At 45.2% G+C, this 19,945-nt stretch overlaps 1 protein-coding gene across 5 annotated transcripts; it reads left to right on the top strand.

The window, feature by feature from the left end:
* Positions 1-21: 21 nt before the first annotated feature.
* LOC114582834 (uncharacterized) lies at positions 22-18,905 on the top strand. Of its 5 annotated transcripts, XM_077917924.1 has the most exons (21): positions 22-608; positions 2,228-2,500; positions 2,852-2,963; positions 4,824-5,076; positions 5,190-5,339; positions 5,994-6,058; positions 6,439-6,662; positions 7,139-7,395; positions 7,811-7,939; positions 8,471-8,600; positions 8,715-8,750; positions 9,322-9,428; positions 9,787-9,861; positions 10,416-10,480; positions 12,330-12,553; positions 12,903-13,147; positions 14,123-14,245; positions 14,419-14,560; positions 14,675-14,725; positions 17,554-17,858; positions 18,184-18,905. In XM_077917924.1, the coding sequence occupies exons 1-20, from the start codon at positions 191-193 to the stop codon at positions 17,835-17,837; spliced, it is 3,363 nt and encodes a 1,120-aa protein (XP_077774050.1). In that variant the 5' UTR covers positions 22-190; the 3' UTR covers positions 17,838-17,858; positions 18,184-18,905. The 5 variants fall into 5 exon arrangements, with proteins under 5 accessions (XP_077774050.1, XP_077774052.1, XP_077774049.1 ...); XM_077917926.1 differs by having other exon boundaries at positions 2,855-2,963; positions 17,554-18,905; XM_077917923.1 differs by having other exon boundaries at positions 23-608; positions 17,554-18,905.
* Positions 18,906-19,945: the final 1,040 nt, after the last annotated feature.

Genomic DNA, 19,945 nt, shown 5'->3' with positions numbered 1-19,945 from the left:
GACCAGGAGAGGAGAGAGAGCCGGCGGCGCTCGGAGCGGGTTTCCCGCTGCTGCCCTCGCGCCAAGCCTCTCTACCCCGGGGAGTCAGGCGCCGCGAGCTGGCACCCACTTCCCTTGGCAGAGTCTCCAGATCTGGGTCTTTGGGTGGCCGTGTTTTCTGCTGCGCTGGGGCTGGCGGGGAAGGAGCGCGATGTCGAAGAAGATCGTCCTCAATCTCCCGGCCCTCTCCTTCACAGCTCCCCCAAGAAAGGGGGACGACGAGGGCAGCCTTTTCCCCGCGACGCGGCTGCCCAAAGCGGGTCCCTCGCTCTTTCTGGAGCCGCAGCCTTGGGCGATTCACTGCGCCCCTCTCCTCCTTCTGGGCACCTTGCTGGACTTGCGGGACGAGGACTGGAGGAAATTCAAGGGCGAACTGCTCAGATTCCCGGTCAAGGAGGGCGTCGGAAGAATCCCCAAAAGGTTGCTGAGGGAAGCCGATGCTCGGCAGCTCAGGGATCTATTAATCCAGTACTATGGCGAGGCTTATGCCGTGGAGGTGACGGCGCTGGTGCTGCAGGCGATGGACTACAAGCCCCCGGTGGGCTCTCTCTTTGTTTTCATCAGGCTAAGTAAGGATCTCCGGAGAGGGGTGGATCCATCTGGCTGGTGGTGGTGACACCTCGGGGTTCTGTTTGTACTGACAGCACAGCTCCTTCCCATGGCTGTAGTCGCCCAGGGGTGGGGCAACTTTTCCAGCAAAGGCAAGACCAGCAGTGAAAGGGAGCAGAATGATGGGTGTCACTGTTACCTGTGTAAAGTGGGCTAGTGTTTTCACACATCCCTCTGCCCTCCATCTAGACTAGAAAGAAGCATTATCGGAGCTAGGGCTGCCCCAAGAGAGTTTAGCGCCTGAGGCGAAAGAAGAAAAATGGCTCCCCACCAGGGAAGAAGGAACATCAGGAACAAGGTGGGGAATAACGATCTGCATTGGGATCTGCTGCCCCTGTGGATCATGCCTCACCTTGCCTCATGAGTGCGCCAGCCCTGATCGGAGCTCAAGGCCCCATTTCAGGAAGGCAGAGACACCCCAGGAGGGTTTCCAGGCGGGGTCAGTGAGGGGTGTGGCCTGGGGAGCATTCCAAGGGCTTGAAGGAGGGGTCTAGAGGAGCCCATTTGGCCACAGGGCTTGAGACTCCCTGCTCCTAGATTAGCCTAGCCCCAAAGTGCAGCAATAAATAACAAAAAATATCAAGCTGAGATATTTTTAGTACATGCACTGTTTTCTATAGAAAGCTTTTGGCTGATGGCAGCAATTCTCAGCAGCTTTCAACAATCGGATTGCCAATGCTTAAAGGTAAAGGTAAAGGGACCCCTGACCATTAGGTCCAGTTGTGGCCGATTCTGGGGTTGCGGCGCTCATCTCGCTTTATTGGCCGAGGGAGCCGGGGTACAGCTTCCGGATCATGTGGCCAGCATGACTAAGCCGCTTCTCACAAACCAGAGCAGTGTACGGAAACGCCATTTACCTTCCCGCCAGAGCGGTACCTATTTATCTACTTGCACTTTGACGTGCTTTTGAACGGCTAGGTTGGCAGGAGCTGGGACTGTGCAATGGGAGCTCACCCCGTCGTGAGGATTCGAACGACTGACCTTCTGATCGGCAAGTCCTGGGCTCTGTGGTTTAACCCACAGCGCCACCTGTGTCCCTTGCCAATGCTTAATAAATTGCAAATACGGTATCTTCATCTTAGGATGCAGAGAACAGCAAAGAAACAGTTTACATGAATTTCTTGTGGTCCTTTGGACTTGGGGTTCAGATTTTTCCTTGTGGAATGCAGTCTTCTTTCCTTCATGTTTGAAGCCTGCAAATAGCTAAGAAGAGGCGTGTAAATTAAGAGAGTCTTCAGGCCTTCCTAACCCCCTTGGAGTTTTTTCTGTCTTCTGAGTCAGGCTGAATTGCTGGAATCATTGGAAATCATAGAAAGATGGAAAGCTGCCTTAGGGCACATTGGACCAGTTGGTCCAGCTCATTCCAAGGTTTTAGGCAGGAATATTTCCCAGCCCTATCTGGAGATTCCAGGGATTCAACCTGGGATCCTTTGTATGCATGTGATCTACCACTGATCCACGGCCCTTTCCCACTTAGTGCTACCTATTCAAGGTTTTCCAACAGGAAGAGAAGGGGAAGGGGAATGTAGGCTGGGTTTTTTCTGTTCAATACTGCTACTAACACCAATAATTCCAACAGTAAGGATTACACATCTATGCCTGCTGGTCACCCTGAAAACCTTGAAGGAGTCAGATCTGAAGAAGTTCAAGGATAAACTCAGCGTGTTCCCCTTCAAGGAAGGCTATGTCAGTATCCCCAAGGGGTTGCTGGAGGAAGCAAATCTTTGGGAGCTCACAGAATTGCTGCTTACATACTGTGCTGAGGATTATTCTGTGGAGGTGGTGTCAGAGGTGCTGAAGGCCATTGAATGTGAGCCCTTGCCAGAATGGCTCTTTCGTCTCATCGGGAAAGGTAAGGAACTTGGAAGGGAGAACATTGGCTGAGTCTGATGGTCTTCTTCTAGGAGTGGGGCTGGGTGTAAAGGAAGCTTCTTGGAAGGGCTTTGGGTGTGTCTCAAATCTGTGCAGCATTCTGAATATGTATTCTGGACAAAATCGGAGGGAAGACTCTGAAATCAGTATCTCTTCAAGTTTCACAATGATTTTATAAAATCAATGCCATCACTTCAGAACAATATTATCCCTTCCCCTCTGCTTACATATGCCTCCTGGCCCTGAAGGTTCTGGCAGAACTTCAGCTAGGCCATGGGTTTGATTAACTAAAACTGTTTATGTGTACTCACTTTCTCAATATATCTAACAGCAGAGCAACCCCCTGAAAAGCATGTTTCAAGGCATCGGACAGCTGTAGTATTGTCTTCAAAAATTATTCAAGGTCTGGAGGAACTGCTTTCATCAGAAAGAGCCACTAAAGGGTAATTTCTACACTTTACTTAAGTGACTGAAGCCACCATTTTAGCAATGTGTTTTCCCCTCTCAGTTAACACTACAGCAAACTACACTCTCAATGCAAAACACTTCAATTTTAAACATTATATGACAAGAATGTTACTTGCCCAAAAATGGAAAGAAGAAGAAGTCCAAGCAAAGGAAGAATGGATACAAAGACTTATGGAATATGCAGAAATGGAGAAACTTACCGGAAGAGTAAGAAACCAAGATAACAAACTTTTTTATATAAAAGAATGGAAATGGTTCATTGAATATTTACAGATAAATTGTAAACAGATAAAAACACTGGCAGGATTATTGTAACAACCTGCAGCTACATAAGAGTATATATATAAAGAAGATAAATAAATGAGTAAGTTAAGTTAATCTGGATATGCAGAAAATATTAAAAATAAATTTAAGGAACTGCATGAAGAAGGGGAAGGAAGTAAATTTTTTAAATGTCAAAATGATTGTAAAATCAGTGAAACGTATATATCTGAAATATATACACACACACACACAGTGGTACCTCAAGGTTATATACACTTCAGGTTACATACGCTTCAGGTTACAGACTCTGCTAACCCAGAAATAGTACCTCGGATTAAGAACTTTGCTTCAGGATGAGAACAGAAATTGCACGGCGGCAGCAGGAGGCCCCATTAGCTCAAGTGGTCCTTCAGGTTAAGAACAGTTTCAGGTTAAGAACGGACCTCCGGAACGAATTAAGTACTTAACCCGAGGTACCACTGTAAACATTATAAGTAATTTAGCAAGCTCTTCTGCTTAAAACAAATAAATGCTTTAGCGCCAATTTACTAATTTCGTGTGTGCTTTTTAAAGGAAAAGGCTGCTTGGAAGAAAGAATATTTTTCAAATCACCATGTTGAACCTTTCCCTTTCCTGCCCACAGATGACTTTCTAAGTCAACCGTTGGGCAGTAAAACCAAAGTGCATATTTTCTGCTGAAGCTGTCAGGCTGCCAGATACTTTTCAAGCCAGCCTCACTCCACAACCATAAAGGTGCAGAGCCGCTGGAATATAGTGAGCTGTGAAAGAGGGAAGTCCGAGTCAGATCTTGCCTCTACAACGAAACCACTGTGTGGACTGTTTCTCAGCCTCCCCCATCCTGCCCATATAAAGATAATAATGCTAAGATAAGGACTAAAGATAAGAACTGACTGGGGTTGCTGGGAGGATATTCGAGGGAGTCTTTTTAATAGATTCCCATCAGATGTCAAGGAAGGAAATAAACAACTATCTGACTTTTAGAAGACATCTGAAGGCAGCCCTGTTTAGGGAAGTTTTTAATGTTTGATGTTTTATCATGTTTTTAATATTCTCTTGGGAGCTGCCCAGAGTGGCTGGGGAAACCCAGCCAGATGGACAGGGTATAAATTTGTTGTTGTTGTTGTTGTTGTTGTTGTTGTTGTTGTTGTTGTTGTTGTTGTTGTTGTTCTAGAATAGGGGACAGCAGGGCAATCTTTTTATCCCTGAGGGTTGTGTGTGCAGGTGAGTAGTGTGTTGGGGGCTGCACACTTGCTCAGATATGTGCACAGACACACCCACCTTCACAATTCTCATTCCCACTCTCTCTTGCACACACCACTTTCCCCTCCGCTCATTTCACACGTACGCTTTTAGCTCCCTCTTCACCTGCTGGCACACCAGGTGAAATTGATGGTGAAATTGCACAGCTTAAGGCTAAGAAAAGAAGGCAAGGTTCCCCAAGTCTTGGTGGGCCCCAGGGTGTGCAGCTGAGAGCTACCGATGGTCCACTGGCTGCAAGTTGGCCACCTAACCAGGTTCCAGTTCTTCCCCTGCTTCTGTTTCTGCCACAGGTCGTTGAAAAGATACGCATTCTTTAGTGATGAGATGATCTGCAAGGGAAGAGAACAGTTGATTGAAATTCTTGAAGAGGACCTAGACTTCGTTTTGCACACCCTACACTCTTGCTCTGTCATCACACTACAAGAATACAAGAATGTTTTCAAAATGGAGAAAGATTCTAAAGAGAAAATCAAAAAATTGCTAAGTATAATCCTGGAAAGGGGAGAACAAGCTTGTTGTCGGTTCCTGGAATGTTTAGAAATGGTACGTCCGGCTTCTGTTCGGATCCTGCTATTTGCAGTACTGGGTGGATTTGACTTCACGTCATTCTTATTCCTCAAGGTCATTTTTTGCACCTTTCTTCATTTTCACAACAGTCATATTGGTTTAAAAATAAAGTCCAGGTTTCTGACCAGTCAGTGCTGCAGTCTGAATCCCTCCTATTCAGAAAGGAAACGAGGAACCAGAAAATGGAGCATTCTGAAGATCCTGGAGAAAGCGTCATGTGCATCCAGTGTCCCAGCGAGGTAAGGGTTGTACTGGCTGCATCAAAACAGGGGGCTCCATGTGCTAATAAACCATGGCAAGTGGACAAAGGGCACTTATCACATTGTGTTTCTAGTTTAGTGTGGAATCTCACTCATATTTTGTGGGGGGTCCAGCTGTTTGTTACATTTCAATCCTCCTGCTTAAATGTTTCTTCATTTGCATGCATTGTGGTACAGTACTTTCCAATATTGCCATGTCCACAGTTGTCTCCAGAAATAATTCTCTGGGTGAAAGGAGAGTGGGAGAATCTGGTATGGATGGACACCAAGTGCCAACCCACAGTGTACCCTTCTTCCCCCTCATCAGTACTTGGGGATGAAATGTTAATGGATGTTTGGGTTGCAGCCATGCTATAATCACCATAATGAGATATTTTGGAAGATTATATCTTCTTTTAAAGTTGTTTTTTTTAATGGATCAGCAGTTCACACAGTATTTCAGAATTCAGCACAGGTCTAATTACTATACTAAAAATGAATACAGAATGCAGCAGGTATAAAGAGCTTTTAGCAATGTGGAGCTGTGGAGTGGAGCTCAAGAAGGGATCCTTGATGTGGTCATAGTGGGTGTTCTTATTTTCAGATAGGAGGAGGAATATGGTATCAATTCGGACCCTTTATTCTTTGTTATAGGAGCTTCCAGGAAAGATAAGACCAGAGAAAGTTTGGGATTCACAAAGGAGCCATGAAACTTACAGGCGAGTAGTACTTCCATCAGAGAATGTTTTCTGCATTGCATATGGATATGGTGATGCTCCCACATTGTGATGCTCTCTAGGCATACTCTGCTTGCCCCTGTGGGTGCACATCGCTGTGGAAGATGAGTAGTGGACATAAAGCATGTACCCCCTAACATAAATCCTGCCCCTCGCCCATGCCACAGCACAGTATCAGATGAAGAGCCAAAAGTTAAGTACCAAAATTCCAGTCAATGCTGGACTGAAATACTGCTAATGATCATTGTTATCAAGAGAGCACATTTGACACGACCCACAAATTGCTTATAAGAGTATCAGCCGTAACAGTAGAGGAAGATGCATCAATCTCTTTCGACACCTTTTGTCTTTCTCGCCTTCAGATTTTGCTTCACTGAAGCTGGCTCCTTCCTTTGCTGTTGTACTGATCTTATATTTAAGGTAAGGGGAGCTGTGACCATAACATACCACTTTGATTCATGGACTCAACACCTGCACGAATGGCAAATGATAGAGCTGGCTGTTGCTGGTCCTTTGCTCAACATCCAAGCGGATGCAGAAGAAGCTGTGGCAGAAGTTCACTTCCCTCACTTCTTGTGTCTCACAGGTATGGTAGGAAGAAAAGCTTCCAAGAATAGAGTGGTAATATCCATTCCTGTTTAAGATTCTTCCTTTTGTCTATCATGTACATTCCTTATTGGCTGAATAATGCTATGGGCTGGTTCAGTGGATCACAATGCTTTATCTGCCTTTTGTGGCTTCTTTTGATTTTGCAAGAATTCTGTCTTTTTGCTAGAATTCTGCTTTTTTCTTTGACTTACTATACTTTGTACTTACTGTATACTGTATTTTGTCCTGTAACTTGCTTTGGGAGGACATTGCTCTGTAATGCAGGCTTTTAAAAACACCTCTAGATTATGATAACAAAATAAACACTTAAGAACATAGAATGGGTCTGCTGGATCAGGCCAGTGGCTTGACTTGCATTAAACAGGAAGGGAGAAGGGGTGAGTTTTCTCACCCAAACTCAAGTCTGCAGTATAGTGAACTGTTTGCCCATGTTTCCCTTGTGTTTCTTTTCAGGGAAAGACAGTTCCCATGTCTACATAGCACATTTTGTTGAAGGGAAGATGAGACTGAAGAAGCCAGATCGCGTGCAGCCGTATCATGCTGTATTGAAAGCCCCCCGCTTCTATACCTGTGGGGTCATCTTCAAAAAGGCATTGTTTAAGCGAAAGATAATGGTCCACGCCATGGCACTGCTCTATCAGGAGCTGGAAATCTCTGGTGTCCCAAAATTCCACCTGTACCTCCTACCCAATGACTCTTCCCTAAGAAAGGTAACTAAGAATCTCCAACTCTGATTTGTGTTCCGGGCAGGCTAGATTATTAGTCAGATTTTGATTATGAAAACAATGATACTATTGAATGCCTGTTCTGTTGGAAGTGCTGGGATGCAGCTCAGTATGTGCTGAAGGCTGATGTAGCTGCATGGGTGAAAGTAGTTAGAGAGAGGACTCTCTAAGTTTTCCTAGACTGTCCTTTAACCTTTGCTGACCTTCCTTCAGGCTAGAGTGAAATTCTTTGGGTTGCTGACCTCTACTTCCTTCTTCTCCATGCCATCCTTGGGAGAGGAGACATCTCTTTTGGATCTCTCTCTATCCGAGATCCAGGAGTAAGCAAAGGGACCCAGTGTTCCATAGATTTGGTGTCTTCCTTTCATGTCTCCAAAGTGACCATGTTTGCCGTTCCCAGAATGTCTATAAATTTGAGGAAATGTGGCCTTCAAGGAGACTGCCAAAACCCTCTGGAGCACTCAAGCCTCTGAAGATTGGCTCTCGCGTCTTCATCCAAAATTTAGATGGCGTCACAGTCTGCCCTGAGGTAGGAGACCAGAGATGATTACAGGGGTTGCCTGGAGGGAACCAAGGCTGTGAGGTTTTTAACAATGGGAGGAAGCAAACCAGGATCCCTTCAGTCTTTTGTTTACCCCCTTTTGAATGGTGGGGAGGTGGGGGAATTACATCGGAAGTGGTGTGATGCATCAGCTTGCACTTGAGGCAGATATGTCTGCATGGGGAAAGGGAGACAGAGGAGGACAGAGACTTCCTGGTTTCCTAGATTGTCCTGTCTGACCTAACCTGTGCTGACGTCCTCTCAGGTGCTACACTGATATGTCATTTACTACTTCCTTTTTCTTCATCCTCATCTTGGTAAAGGAGACATTTTTGGTGTCTCTCCTGCTGAGATGCAAAAACAACCATGGCTGTTTGCATCTCCTAAACCCAGAGTCTGAGTGTGATTATGCCCAGAGTAAAGTCTGCTAGTTCAGTTCAGCTTCTTCTCAGCATTTGGAGATAAAATGTCCATCAGTTACCGGTAAGTCACATTCACACCTACAGAGCTTTTTCACAGGAACTGGAGCTTCAATACATGGAGGAGCAGTTCCTCGAAATCAGTGCTGAATTCACGCAAGACAAGCTCAACTTCAACCTGATAGAGAGGAGCACGAATGAACTGGTCTGGGAGGCCCATGTGAGGCAAGGTGAGCTTTGGCTGAGGGAGGACCACAAGGTTGGGCCATAGCTCAGGAGGCAGGATGGAAAGGACATCCCATCTACATGCCCTCTCTGACTGCCTCTTTCCTGGTCTCTTTCAGAGGAGCTGAAGTTTTCAGGCCCACATCCAGAACAAGGTCAGTAGGAGAGATGAGATGGCCCTACCACGAGGTTGACCAAGGCTGAGCTTTTGCTCTGAATGGAATAACAGCATTTTGGGGTTGGAACAGACTTTGGAAGTCACCAAGGCCAACCTGCTGCTCAATGTGCTCTCAACAACACTGAAGAAATCTTTTTTTTTTTTTAAGGATTAAGAGGATGTGTCTAAGATCATAGTGGGTAGTAGTGATCACCTGGTTTCTGTTCAGTGTCTTAATCAGGTTGCATAGGGGGTATTTTCTGGTTTGCCTCAGGTAGAAAAATGTATTGGGCCAACCCTGAGACAGAAACATGGCATTAGCCACAATCCACACTAGAGGCGAATTTTGGGCAGTGAGACTGGTTCCTAGAGGGTACTGCAGGGCTTTGCAACTATAACATAGTGAATTGAGTAGTATGGAAAGAGAGAGGTGAGGGAATTTTGGCCTCACACAAGGCGCTACTCTTCACATCCTATGGGTTCTTAAGAAATACTGTATTTTTATGTGTTCACCCTGCAAACCAACTTCCAAAAGTCATAGCAGGCAAATAATTGTCATTCTTTTACAGCACCACACTCAGAATCCCCCTTATATGAAGGGGAACAAAGAAGCATGAAGATGGAGAACCCAGTAGGTTCTGGGGAGATTATCACAAGCAACTGGTGTCTCAGTGAGGTAAAGGGTGGGCATTCTTCTCATTTGCATTGACCACCCATGATAATGAAGCCTATATTGGTACTTCTAACAGAAAGGTTCTGAATTTGAATTTCTTGTGCACTGTAAAAAGCCCTTGTCCCTCTTTAGGTATTTTTGTACATTAATTAATCATCTTGCTAGTCGGCACTAATTGCTGGTATTGAGCCACAAGGCTGTTTCCAAACAGGTTGCTCCTAGTGCTTAAAAAAATAATAAAAAACAAAGCATTGCATTTCTGCGCAATTGTAATTATGTGATTCCAATTTCATGTGGAATCTTCTTGCCTTGCTGTGCTTACATTTAGTTGGGAATCATCTTGCTTTGCTCATATTTACAGAGGGAAGGAAGCATGAAGATGGAGAACTCAGCAGGTTCTGGGGAAAGTGTGCCGTGTGGCCGGTGTCCCAGTGAGGTAAGGGACTGACCTGTCTTGATGTGCATTTCCCACCCACAGGAATAGGGTACACGTTGATATTTTTAACGTGAAGCCACTGAATTTAAATTTCTAGTCCCCTAAGGTTAGCAACTATCCCATCTTAGGTAATTATTTACATATTTGTTATTCAAAGCTAGAGTCTGGTAGCAGGAAATAAGGCTGCATCTAAACAGCTTTTTCCTTGTGCTAATAACTCATGGTGAGAGTCATTGCAATGCACACTTAGCACACTGTGTTTCCATTTAGTCGGGAATCATCTTGCCTCGCTCTTACCTTACGGGCGGTCCAGTTGATGTCACATTTCAAATCGTCCCATATTTTCCAGTGCTTAAACACTTTCCATCTAAAAAGATCATTGCACTACTGCAGAACTCTAATGCTGTGATTCCGGTTTAGTGTGGAATCTTCCTGTGTCACATCTGTTTTAGAAGGGTGTGGTCTCAAGGGTCTTAGGAACAGACAATAATGCCCCGTTTCCAGATGGGATATGGATTCTGGCATCTACATGAATGATTATGGTTTCATTATAGGATATTCCAGAAAAAATAAAACCAGAGGTGGTTTGGGACTCAGAAAGGGGCCATGAAGCTTACAGGTGTGTGATCTCTCTCTCTCTCGCTATCTCTCTATCTCTATCTCTGTCTCTATCTCTATCATCTCTATCTCTCTCAGACCTTTTGAAACATTCTCCCCTCAGGGAGTGGTTTCTACTTTGAATTGTCCAACAGAGCACATCTGGTTTCTGTGGGTCTCACAGTCACCACATATGGTGGTTCTCGGTAAAACTTACGCAGAGTACATCTGTGATCTGCATATTGCAGTGAACGGTCAGTTGTGGTGGACAAATTCTCTCTGAAGGAAGCTTAACCACCATTCCTGATGTCTTCACTGAGGAATTCCTTGGTTCCATGGAGCAGAGCTGGAAAAAAACATTACATTGAAGCACTGCTGTTGCTAACTTCCAGTTGTATATATCCCGCCCCCTTTTCAGGTTGGGGTAGCATCAAAAGAAGGATGCAGAGTTTGAGAAAGGTGAAAAATATGGAGTTTGGATTTTTGGAGGAATTGTTGTTTCTCTTCCTTAAAAATATTCCACCTTTCTCCCAAGGAGTTCAAGTTGGCATGCATGGTTTTCCCCTCTCCATTTTCCCCTCACAACTCTGTGAGGTACCGTACTTTAGGCTAAGAGGCAGTGACTGGCCCAAGATAACCCAATGAGTTTCTTGAAGCAAGGGAGTCATTTCAGCTCCTCTTGTCCCCTGTCCCTTCCTTGGCATTATTGCCATTGCCCCAAAATCAATTTATCTTGTTCTTCTCTACTAGTTTTTGTGGGATGTAATCCACCAGAGCAGTCAAGTACAACATTGCCTGTTTTGCTAGAGTGGACATGCAGGGGAATGTTGGGTCCACTTGGCTGGAGCATCCTTCCTCTTGCATGTGACTAGCAGGTGGTTGTGACCTTACCAGACCTGATAAGAGGCCAAGTCATGCACCCGTCCTCTCTCTTTCACCTTTCACCTTTGACCTGCTTCCAGCTTGGACTGCACTGCTGGCTCTCAGCCAGCACTGGGTTATTCCCCAATATGGGGTAAATGCACATTGTACATACTTGTAACTTTAAGCCTTAAGCCTGCCTTCAGGATTCACACCGTGTTCTCTTTGAATGTAAGTAAACGACTTTTTAGCACTTATGAATAAGACTGCAGTGTCTTTATTCTTTTAGGAGGGATTAAAGGGGTCTTTAATCAGCCAACCTAGCAGGTCAAAGTGCAAGTGGATAAATAGGTACCGCTCTGGTGGGAAAGTAAATGGCATTTCCGTGCGCCGCTCTGGTTTTGCCAAAAGCGGTTTAGTCATGCTGGCCACATGACCCAGAAAAACTGTCTGCGGACAAATGCCGGCTCTCTCGGCCAGTAAAGCAAGATGAACACCGCAACCCCAGAGTCGTCTTTGACTGGACTTAACTGTCAGGGGTCCTTTACCTTTACCTAAAGGGGTCTTACCAGGAATAATAGAATACATCTCAATCTGGACAAGCCAGATTGAATTGCCTATAGTCTTAAGAGACTCACACGAGTCTGCAGCCAGTTTCTGCTGTGTAAGAAGGAGAATGCACTTTGCTAAATAAAGAAACTTGCTAGGGCAAGTTAGGATATTAATAATCAATATACCCTCTCTTGCCACCCTCAACATTCCCACAGTTTGGTTCAACAACCCTAATGTCAGCTATTCAAAGGCAAATTTAGGGGAGCACGGCCAGTTCAGCTGTGGAGCCTGAGGGTCTCTGCAGGAGATGCCACAACTATTATTCAGAATGGAGTGCGAGAGGCATGGGTAAGGTGCTGAATTTTGGCATTGCTCAGGGAGCTGCTGAAATTTGAGATCCCAAGGTACACCGAGTGGGGTCCCCTTTTCCTTTTCGTCTTTCTCTTTGTGCCATTCAGAGTGCGCTCGACTGAGGCTGGCTCCTTCCAGTGCGATGATACTGGTCTCATATGTGAAGTGAAAGAAGCTGTGACCTTAACATACTACTTTGATTCATGGCCGAAGCTCCTGGCAGAACAGAACACTGAGGAGTTGCATGTCGCTGGCCCTCTGCTCAACTTTAAGGTGGATGCAGCAGAGGCTGTGGCATCCATTTGCATCCCTCACTTCTTGTGCCTTGAAGGTATGTCAGGGGAGAAGTTTCCAGCATTATAACCATAATAGGAGGAGTCCTAAATGTCCATTGATGTTTCCAGAATGCTATGGGTGGGTTCTAGAGGTCAGGAGTGCTGGCATACCAGACTTTTGTTATTTGTTTCAATTTTTCAAAATGTTCCAACTGTGCTGTTTTATTATTTTCTGTGATTTGCATTCTGTTTTAAGCTGCCATGCAAGCATATTGTCCTGTGAAATGATGTTATAAACCTCTTAAATTACAGTACAATGAGAAAATGAATACTTGCATGAAATAGGGAGGGTTAAGTGATGATATTTTTGTCACTTTCCCACTTCTAACATGCTTGTCTTTTCAGGTGATGACAGTTCCCATGTCTACATTGCACATTTTGTTGAAGGGGAGATGAGGCTGGAGAAGCCAGACAGAGTGGAGCCTCACCATGCTGTGTTGGAAAACCCCAAGTTCTCTTCCCTAGGAGTCGTTTTCAAAAAGTGGTTTAAGCAAAAGATCAACACTGTCGTACTGCTCTATCATAGGCTTCAGCTGGAAACGCCAACATTTCACCTGTACGTTCTGCCCAATGACCCTTCAATAATAAAGGTAACCAGGAACCTCCATCTCTGGTATTCCCGATTGTCTGGATCATTTGCTTGATCATATTAACCCCGACTATGCACAATTGTTGGACTTGATCTCTTCTACCCAACATCAACATGCCAGTAGAGAGAAGATTAACAAGTTGCCCAATGCTGGGTTACTTAGCTTCCCACCGGCACTGTTGGTTTAAAGTGATTCTTCCAATATTGAAATATGCCCTTTTCATTTGTTACACAGCCTGTCTGGTTCTCTAAACAAACGGGTCGTCACTTACTTGTGAAATCCTAAGCACATTCTCCTGGAAGCCTTCATTGAAATCAGTAACACTTCCTTCAGAGTAAACGTATTTAGCAATGAACAAATACTGCTTCGTTCATTAAGGAATCAGCTTGGTAGTAACGAGCTTTCTCAGATAACTCCTGAGGAAAAACATTCTTCCTGATTTGCAGTGTTGGCACATGGGAGATAAAGCACACTATCATATTGCCTTCTCAATTTAAACTTTTCCTTAAAATGTCTTCTTATGCTTCATTCAAATAATGAAGTTTCATGGCTTCTGTGGTTTCCTGCATGGTCTCATCAAGAGAAGATGCAGGTGGACCCAGGATTCATGGTACCTCTTGGCCACTTTATAGTCCAGGCTGCCCAGTCCAAGAGCCTTGGCTTCCTTCAGTTCCTCATGAGGCCAGGAAATCTCCACTCCACATTTTAGTTTCTATTGTCATAGTGGTTTAATTTTCTTTATATTGCATATGGAGAATCTGTGTCTCTGCAGATGTTCTTGAACTATGAAACCCATCATCCTTGGCCCATGCTTGTTGGGAAGGATATGAGTCCAACAACATCTGGAGGACACCAGGTTCCCCATTCCTGCATTACCTGGTGCTACAATGCCAAGAATGTTGTAGGCATCTAGTCTTCCAAAAATTTTGTTCCCTCTCTGCGTATGTCAAAAGTGACTTTCTTTACCCTTCCCAGGCGGTCGATAAGCGTGAAGTAAATTCAAAGAGAATAGAGAAACCCCCTGTGACCCTGAAACCTCTGATGATTGGCTCTCAGGTCTCTCTTAGTACTCCAGAGGATGTCACAGTGAATCCTGAGGTGAGACATGAAGATGATGGTGGTTTTTTGATGGGGCAGAACCAAGACTGTGAAGTCTGAGAATGGGAGAAATTCAACGAGGATCCTTCTTCACCCTTTAATCTGACTCCCTTGGAATGGTGGGTTGGGCCAAACCAGATTCACACCTACAGAGGTTTCATTCTTTCCCACAGGAACTGCATTTTCAATACCTGGATGCAGAGAAACTGCAGCAGTATGTAGAACTGTCTGCTGAACAAATGCAAGAGAAGTTCAACTTCTACCTGATGAAGAAGGGCACGACTGAAGTTGTTTGGAAGGCCCATTTAAAAAAAAGTGAGTTTTGAACAAGGGATGATCGTGAGGTTGAGTCATATCTTGGGAGGCAGGATGGAAAAGGACCACAGGTCACATTCCCTCTTTGACTGACTTTTTCTTCTTGATTTTCAGATGAGTTAACTTCAGGGCAGATGGCTTCTCCTATTATACACCCAGCACAAGGTCAGCAGGTTTTAGTTGTTTCTTTCATTGTACTTGTATCTTATCTTCCTCCCAATAGGAAGTGCTGGTGATACAGTAGAACATACACTGCACAAAAATGAAAAATAACTTTTGTACAGTGGTACCTTGGTTCTCAAATGCCTAGGTTCTCAAATGCCAAAAACCCGGAAGTAAATGTTCTGGTTTTCGAACAATTTTCGGAAACCGAACATCTGATGCGGCTGTCGGCTATTGTTTCTGGGGCGCCTGCACCAATCAGAAGCTGCGCCTAGGTTTTCAAACATTTTGGAAGTTAAACAGACTTTCGGAATGGATTAAGTTTGGCACTTTTGTTTCTGCTATTTATTTTGCATTTTGGTTTTTGAGGCTTTTCCGGTTAATTTGTTTTTGTGACTGTGTGGAACCCAATTCAGCTACTGATAGATATAGATAGATAGATAGATAGATGATAGATAGATAGATAGATAGATAGATAGATAGATAGATAGATAGATAGATAGATGATAGATAGATTGTGTGACTGCAGAAATGGATAAAAGCCCCCCATCCAAACAATGGCTATCATCAGTGCAGGTAAGAATTATTATTTTTTTAATCATCTACAATACTGTCTTACTTTTTTTATAGTACAGTACATTGATTATTAGGGACGTGGGTGGCACTGTGGGTTAAACCACAGAGCCTTGGACTTGCCGATCAGAAGGTCAGCGGTTCAAATCCCCGCAATGGGGTGAGCTCCCATTACCCGATCCCTGCTCCTGCCAACCTAGCAGTTCGAAAGCACATCAAAGTGCAAGTAGATAATTAGGTACCGCTCCAGCGGGAAGGTAAACGGCGTTTCCGTGCGCTGCTCTGGTGCGCCAGAAGTGGCTTAGTCATGCTGGCCACATGACTGTACGCCAGCTCCCTTGGCCAATAAAGCAAGATGAGCACCGCAACCCCAGAGTCGGTCACGACTGGACCTAATGGTCAGGGGTCCCTTTACCTTACCTTACCTTACCTTACCTTACCTTACCTTACCTTACCTTACCTTACATTGATTATTGCTTTCATTTAATTGACCAATGATCTCGTTAGATAGTAAAATTCATGTTAAATTGCTGTTTTAGGGCTTGTTTTTAAAAGTCTGGGATGGATTAATCCATTTTGCATTGCTTTCTATGGGAAAGTGCACCTTTTGTTTTGGAATGCTTTGGTTTTGGAACCGACTTCCGTAACGGATTGAGTTTGAGAACCAAGGTACCACTGTAACTTTATTCAACAGCCTTCTTAGACAAGGTTGTCTGGGCTTATTGTTTTGTTTGGCGCCAGATGAAGATCTTTCAACTCACCTAGGTTTTTAAGAACATTTTTTACCCAGATGCAACTAACCTGACATGGCATCAGAAGGGCTCCCACTAATGCAATGGGACTTTCTCCTCAATATCCTCCTTGTCCCTCTCCCTCAAGTCCTCTCTGGAGGGTCACAATAATCCGCAGAACACAGTTCAGAGGGAAACTAAGAGAATTGTTCCATCCGGCAAGCAGAACAGCTTTTGCTGACATTGATCTCCTCACTCTAGGTTTTACAGTGTGAGCTTCTCAATTTTAAAGTGAGTGGCAGTTCCTAAAATATGAACTGTTACTTGCTCTTGTTGTCATTTGTGATTAAGTGATACTGTAAGCATAATTCATAAATCTGTGAGACAACGTTCCATAACTTTGTCTTCTTCCAAGGACAGAGGCCTTGTGGATAAGGTTTTCATGGCATCATCATCATCATCATCAATTTTATTTATATCCAGCCCTCCCTGTCCAGGACTGGGCTCAGGGTGGCTAACATCAAAGTATATAGTACATTAAAACATAAAGTCAAACAATCGATTAAAATACAGCTTAAAAACAAGTTAAGATCAGAATGATGGCAACCCACGAATTATAACTATAGGGGTTGGGAACATTAAGTGCTCACCAGGCCCAGTTATTTGTACTGGTCTTATATGACCCGGCTGGAGGAGTGAGAGAGGTCACTTACATGCAGGGTCTTGTAAAAAGAGGGGGGTCAGACTGGGCCCAGACCAAAGGCCTGGAGGAACAACTCCATCTTGCAGGCCCTGCAGAAAGATGTCAAGTGCCGCAAGGCCCTGGTCTCTTGCGACATAGCGTTCCCCCAGGCTGGGGCCAGGGCCGAGAAGGCCAGTCTAACCTCCTTGAGGCCCGGGACCTCCAAGGTGTTATTGTTTGTGGACTGTAAGGTCCTCCGCGAGGCATACCAGGAGAGGAGGTCCCATAAGTATGAGGGTCCTAGGCCATATGGGGATAGTGGAATTTGGATAGTGAGGAAAATTGCCTCTGTGGAAGAAAGCTGGGTTCAGTAATGATAACAACAATAGTAGAAGCATAGAATTGGTAGAGTTTGGAGGGGTTCCAAGTGTCATTCAGTCCCACCCTCTATCAATTCCTGGGCTTTAAAGTAAGAAAAGATAAAGCTAAATATAATACTATGTGAAATAGTAATGAATTAATTGCCTGACAATTTGCTGTCGTTTATGATACCCCAAATTATGATGCCACCTCACTCTCCCTAATCGTAGGGCTGGCCCCAGCCTTGGCTCCCTTCCAACAGCTCTCACTTATTTCAGTTTTATACTTCTTCAACAGTTATGGCTTTGCCCAATGAATTCTGGGAATTTTAGGCAGGTGAGCTACTGGGAATGCTCTGTTCATGATCCCTCCCCTCATGGAACTACAATTCCCAGGTCATGGGGGAAGAAGGAATGAGTTGGGGAACCAGTCTTAAGCCTGTGGTGTGAACCTTTAGCAAGATTCTCTCTTTCTCTCTTTCCCAGTAGGGCCGCAGTTTCCAAACTCTTCCAAAGTGCACTTCATTGAGCGGCACAGGAAGGAGTTAATCCAACGGACCATCCCAGTGGAACCAGTGCTGGATAGTTTGCATGGCTCCGTCCTCAGTGAGGAGCAATACCAAAAAATCACTGCCAAGGAAACTAACCCAGACAAGATGCGAGAGCTCTACAGGCTTCTGCCAAGCTGGGACCTCCGGTGCAAGGATATGCTGTATGAGGCACTGAAGGCCCAAAACCCACATCTCGTGAAAGACCTGGAAGGGCAATGAGGCCCCAAGGGAAGGCAGAAGGCAAGACCCTTTTCAAGGCACCAGAAATCCACCTCCTTATTGCTAGGGGACTCCTGCAGACAAAGCCATACCATGTATTTTCCCAAGCACTTACATGCCTACCCTCCAATATTCCCATGATAAGAACTGGAGTGTGATTGGAGGAGGCTGTTCTCTACTCTGTCAAGTATGTCACCCCTTTGCTCCCTTAGGCAGTTGCCCAGATACCATTCTCATCCCCACCTCTCTATGACGTTCTGCTGTAGACTGAGAGGCACTCTCACATGGAGCTGTAACACCCCCGCTCTGTATGATCAGCTTTATTTCTCTCCCCCACTCTCATTAGGGCCTTCAGCTTTGTTGGTGCTGATGTCATTGGGAGTGGACACTGGTGAGTGGGGTTGTGCGACACTCCACTGTCACCTCATTCTCCTTAGAACTACTGTGTGAGGAAGAGAGAGTGAGACTGAATGCCTCCACAGCTGAGCTACGGTTGGGTCTCGTGGGCTTCCATTGCTCCAAGGAGGAGGAGGAGGACAATGACGACAACAACAACAACTTCACACCACAACCGCAGCCCTCACTGTCCACCATCCATCAGCACAAAGTTGAGTTGCGGAGCCTCTTGCAGCTGCTGCCCAACCCTTCTCAAGGCTTCATTATCCTCCTCGTACATTTTACTTCAGACGATGGAGCCGTGACCTCAGCAGCGGCATGGCTCTAGGACTGCCATAGTGGCTCGGGTGCCTGCAGGCTCCGTGCTGCCCAAAACAGCACCGTGGGGCTTGCATCTGCCCGCTGGAGGTGGTGGGTGGACCCCATGGAGGTTCCACGCAGTGCGCCCCAGCCCCAGCTCACCCCGCCCCATGGACAGCTTGCCCTGCCCCCATGGGTGACTCACCCTGCCCCCAGGCGCAGGGCGTGTGCACTGGCACGGGCACCCATGTGGCTAGCTACGCCGCTGATGAATTGCTTTCCTGGTTCAAAGGGTGCAGGTGTTGCTGTGTTGAAAATACTAAACTATCACTTGCAAATAAATTAGTTTTGTGACTTATTTTTGCAGCTGGACTTTCCTGTTTCTGTAATGAATTTCTTATTAAATTAGCTGACAGTCAAATAGAAAATGCATCATACCGCTGTCTAGTGTCAATGAAGTAGCGCTATATTAAACCCATTTATTCTAATGGGTTGTGCAGGCCGAGTGGCCTTTCCTCATCAGGAACAAATCACACCCATGCTAAAAGGTCTGTGGAGTCCACCTATTAGCTACTGAGCCTACGCTAAGGTCTTGCTACTTACATGCAAAGCTCTAAACAACTGCAGACCAGGTTACCTAAAAGCTGTCTTTTCCTTCACTGCATGGTCAGGGCATTAAGATTAGCAAATGGTTTGTTTGGCCTGTCCCTAACCCTTAGAACACCCCTTTGAACACCCTAACCCAGGGGTAGGCAAGCTAAGGCCCAATCCCCTTCTCAATCCAGCCCACGGTCCTTTTATTTAAAATGCATCTCTGGGTTATTTGTGGGGCATAGAAATTCATTCATTTTTATTTTTATTTTCAAAATATAGTCCGGCCCCCCACATGATCTGAAGGACGGTGGACTGGCCCACGGCTGGAAAAGGTTGCTGACCCCTGGGTTAGAGCATTGGAAAAACTCAGCTTTGGCTGGGTCATGATGGCCAATTTACATGGACAATCCTGATCCAGACCAGCCAAGACAGGAGCCAGCCAGCTGAGACAGAGATCCTGCTACATAACTGTTATAAGTTTGAGGGGGGGAGGGCGCGGTAGGTTGTATGCCTCAACCTCCTTCTAATTCCTAGATACAATTCCAGAGATACAATTCCTGGAATAGCCAAGCATGTGTAAATTTCAATACCCATAAAATCAGCTGCAGCACAAGATGGGGCAGTGGCACCCAGTATTGGAGAAACTCAGAGCTAACCAAAACATCCCAGGAAAATCTTGAGCGGGTTTTGGAGTCCTTCCTTCCTGGGGGCCCCTTGCACACTCACTTAAACTCAGGGCTGAGCAGGAGCACTGGAAAGGAGAGAGCAACAAGAATATTTATGATTATGATTATGATTAGTTATTACATTTCCTAGTC

Source organism: Podarcis muralis, chromosome 13 (assembly GCF_964188315.1).
Source record: "Podarcis muralis chromosome 13, rPodMur119.hap1.1, whole genome shotgun sequence".
Taxonomy (NCBI): Eukaryota; Metazoa; Chordata; class Lepidosauria; order Squamata; family Lacertidae; genus Podarcis; species Podarcis muralis.
This window is presented reverse-complemented; position numbering and strand designations above follow the sequence as displayed.

Coding starts and splice junctions, on each gene's coding strand:
- LOC114582834 (XM_077917924.1), top strand. CDS start 191: ATGTCGAAGAAGATCGTCCTCAATCTCCCGGCCCTCTCCTTCACAGCT. Junction 609..2,227: donor CTTTGTTTTCATCAGGCTAA/GTAAGGATCTCC, acceptor TAATTCCAACAG/TAAGGATTACACATCTATGC. Junction 8,601..8,714: donor GGAGGCCCATGTGAGGCAAG/GTGAGCTTTGGC, acceptor GGTCTCTTTCAG/AGGAGCTGAAGTTTTCAGGC.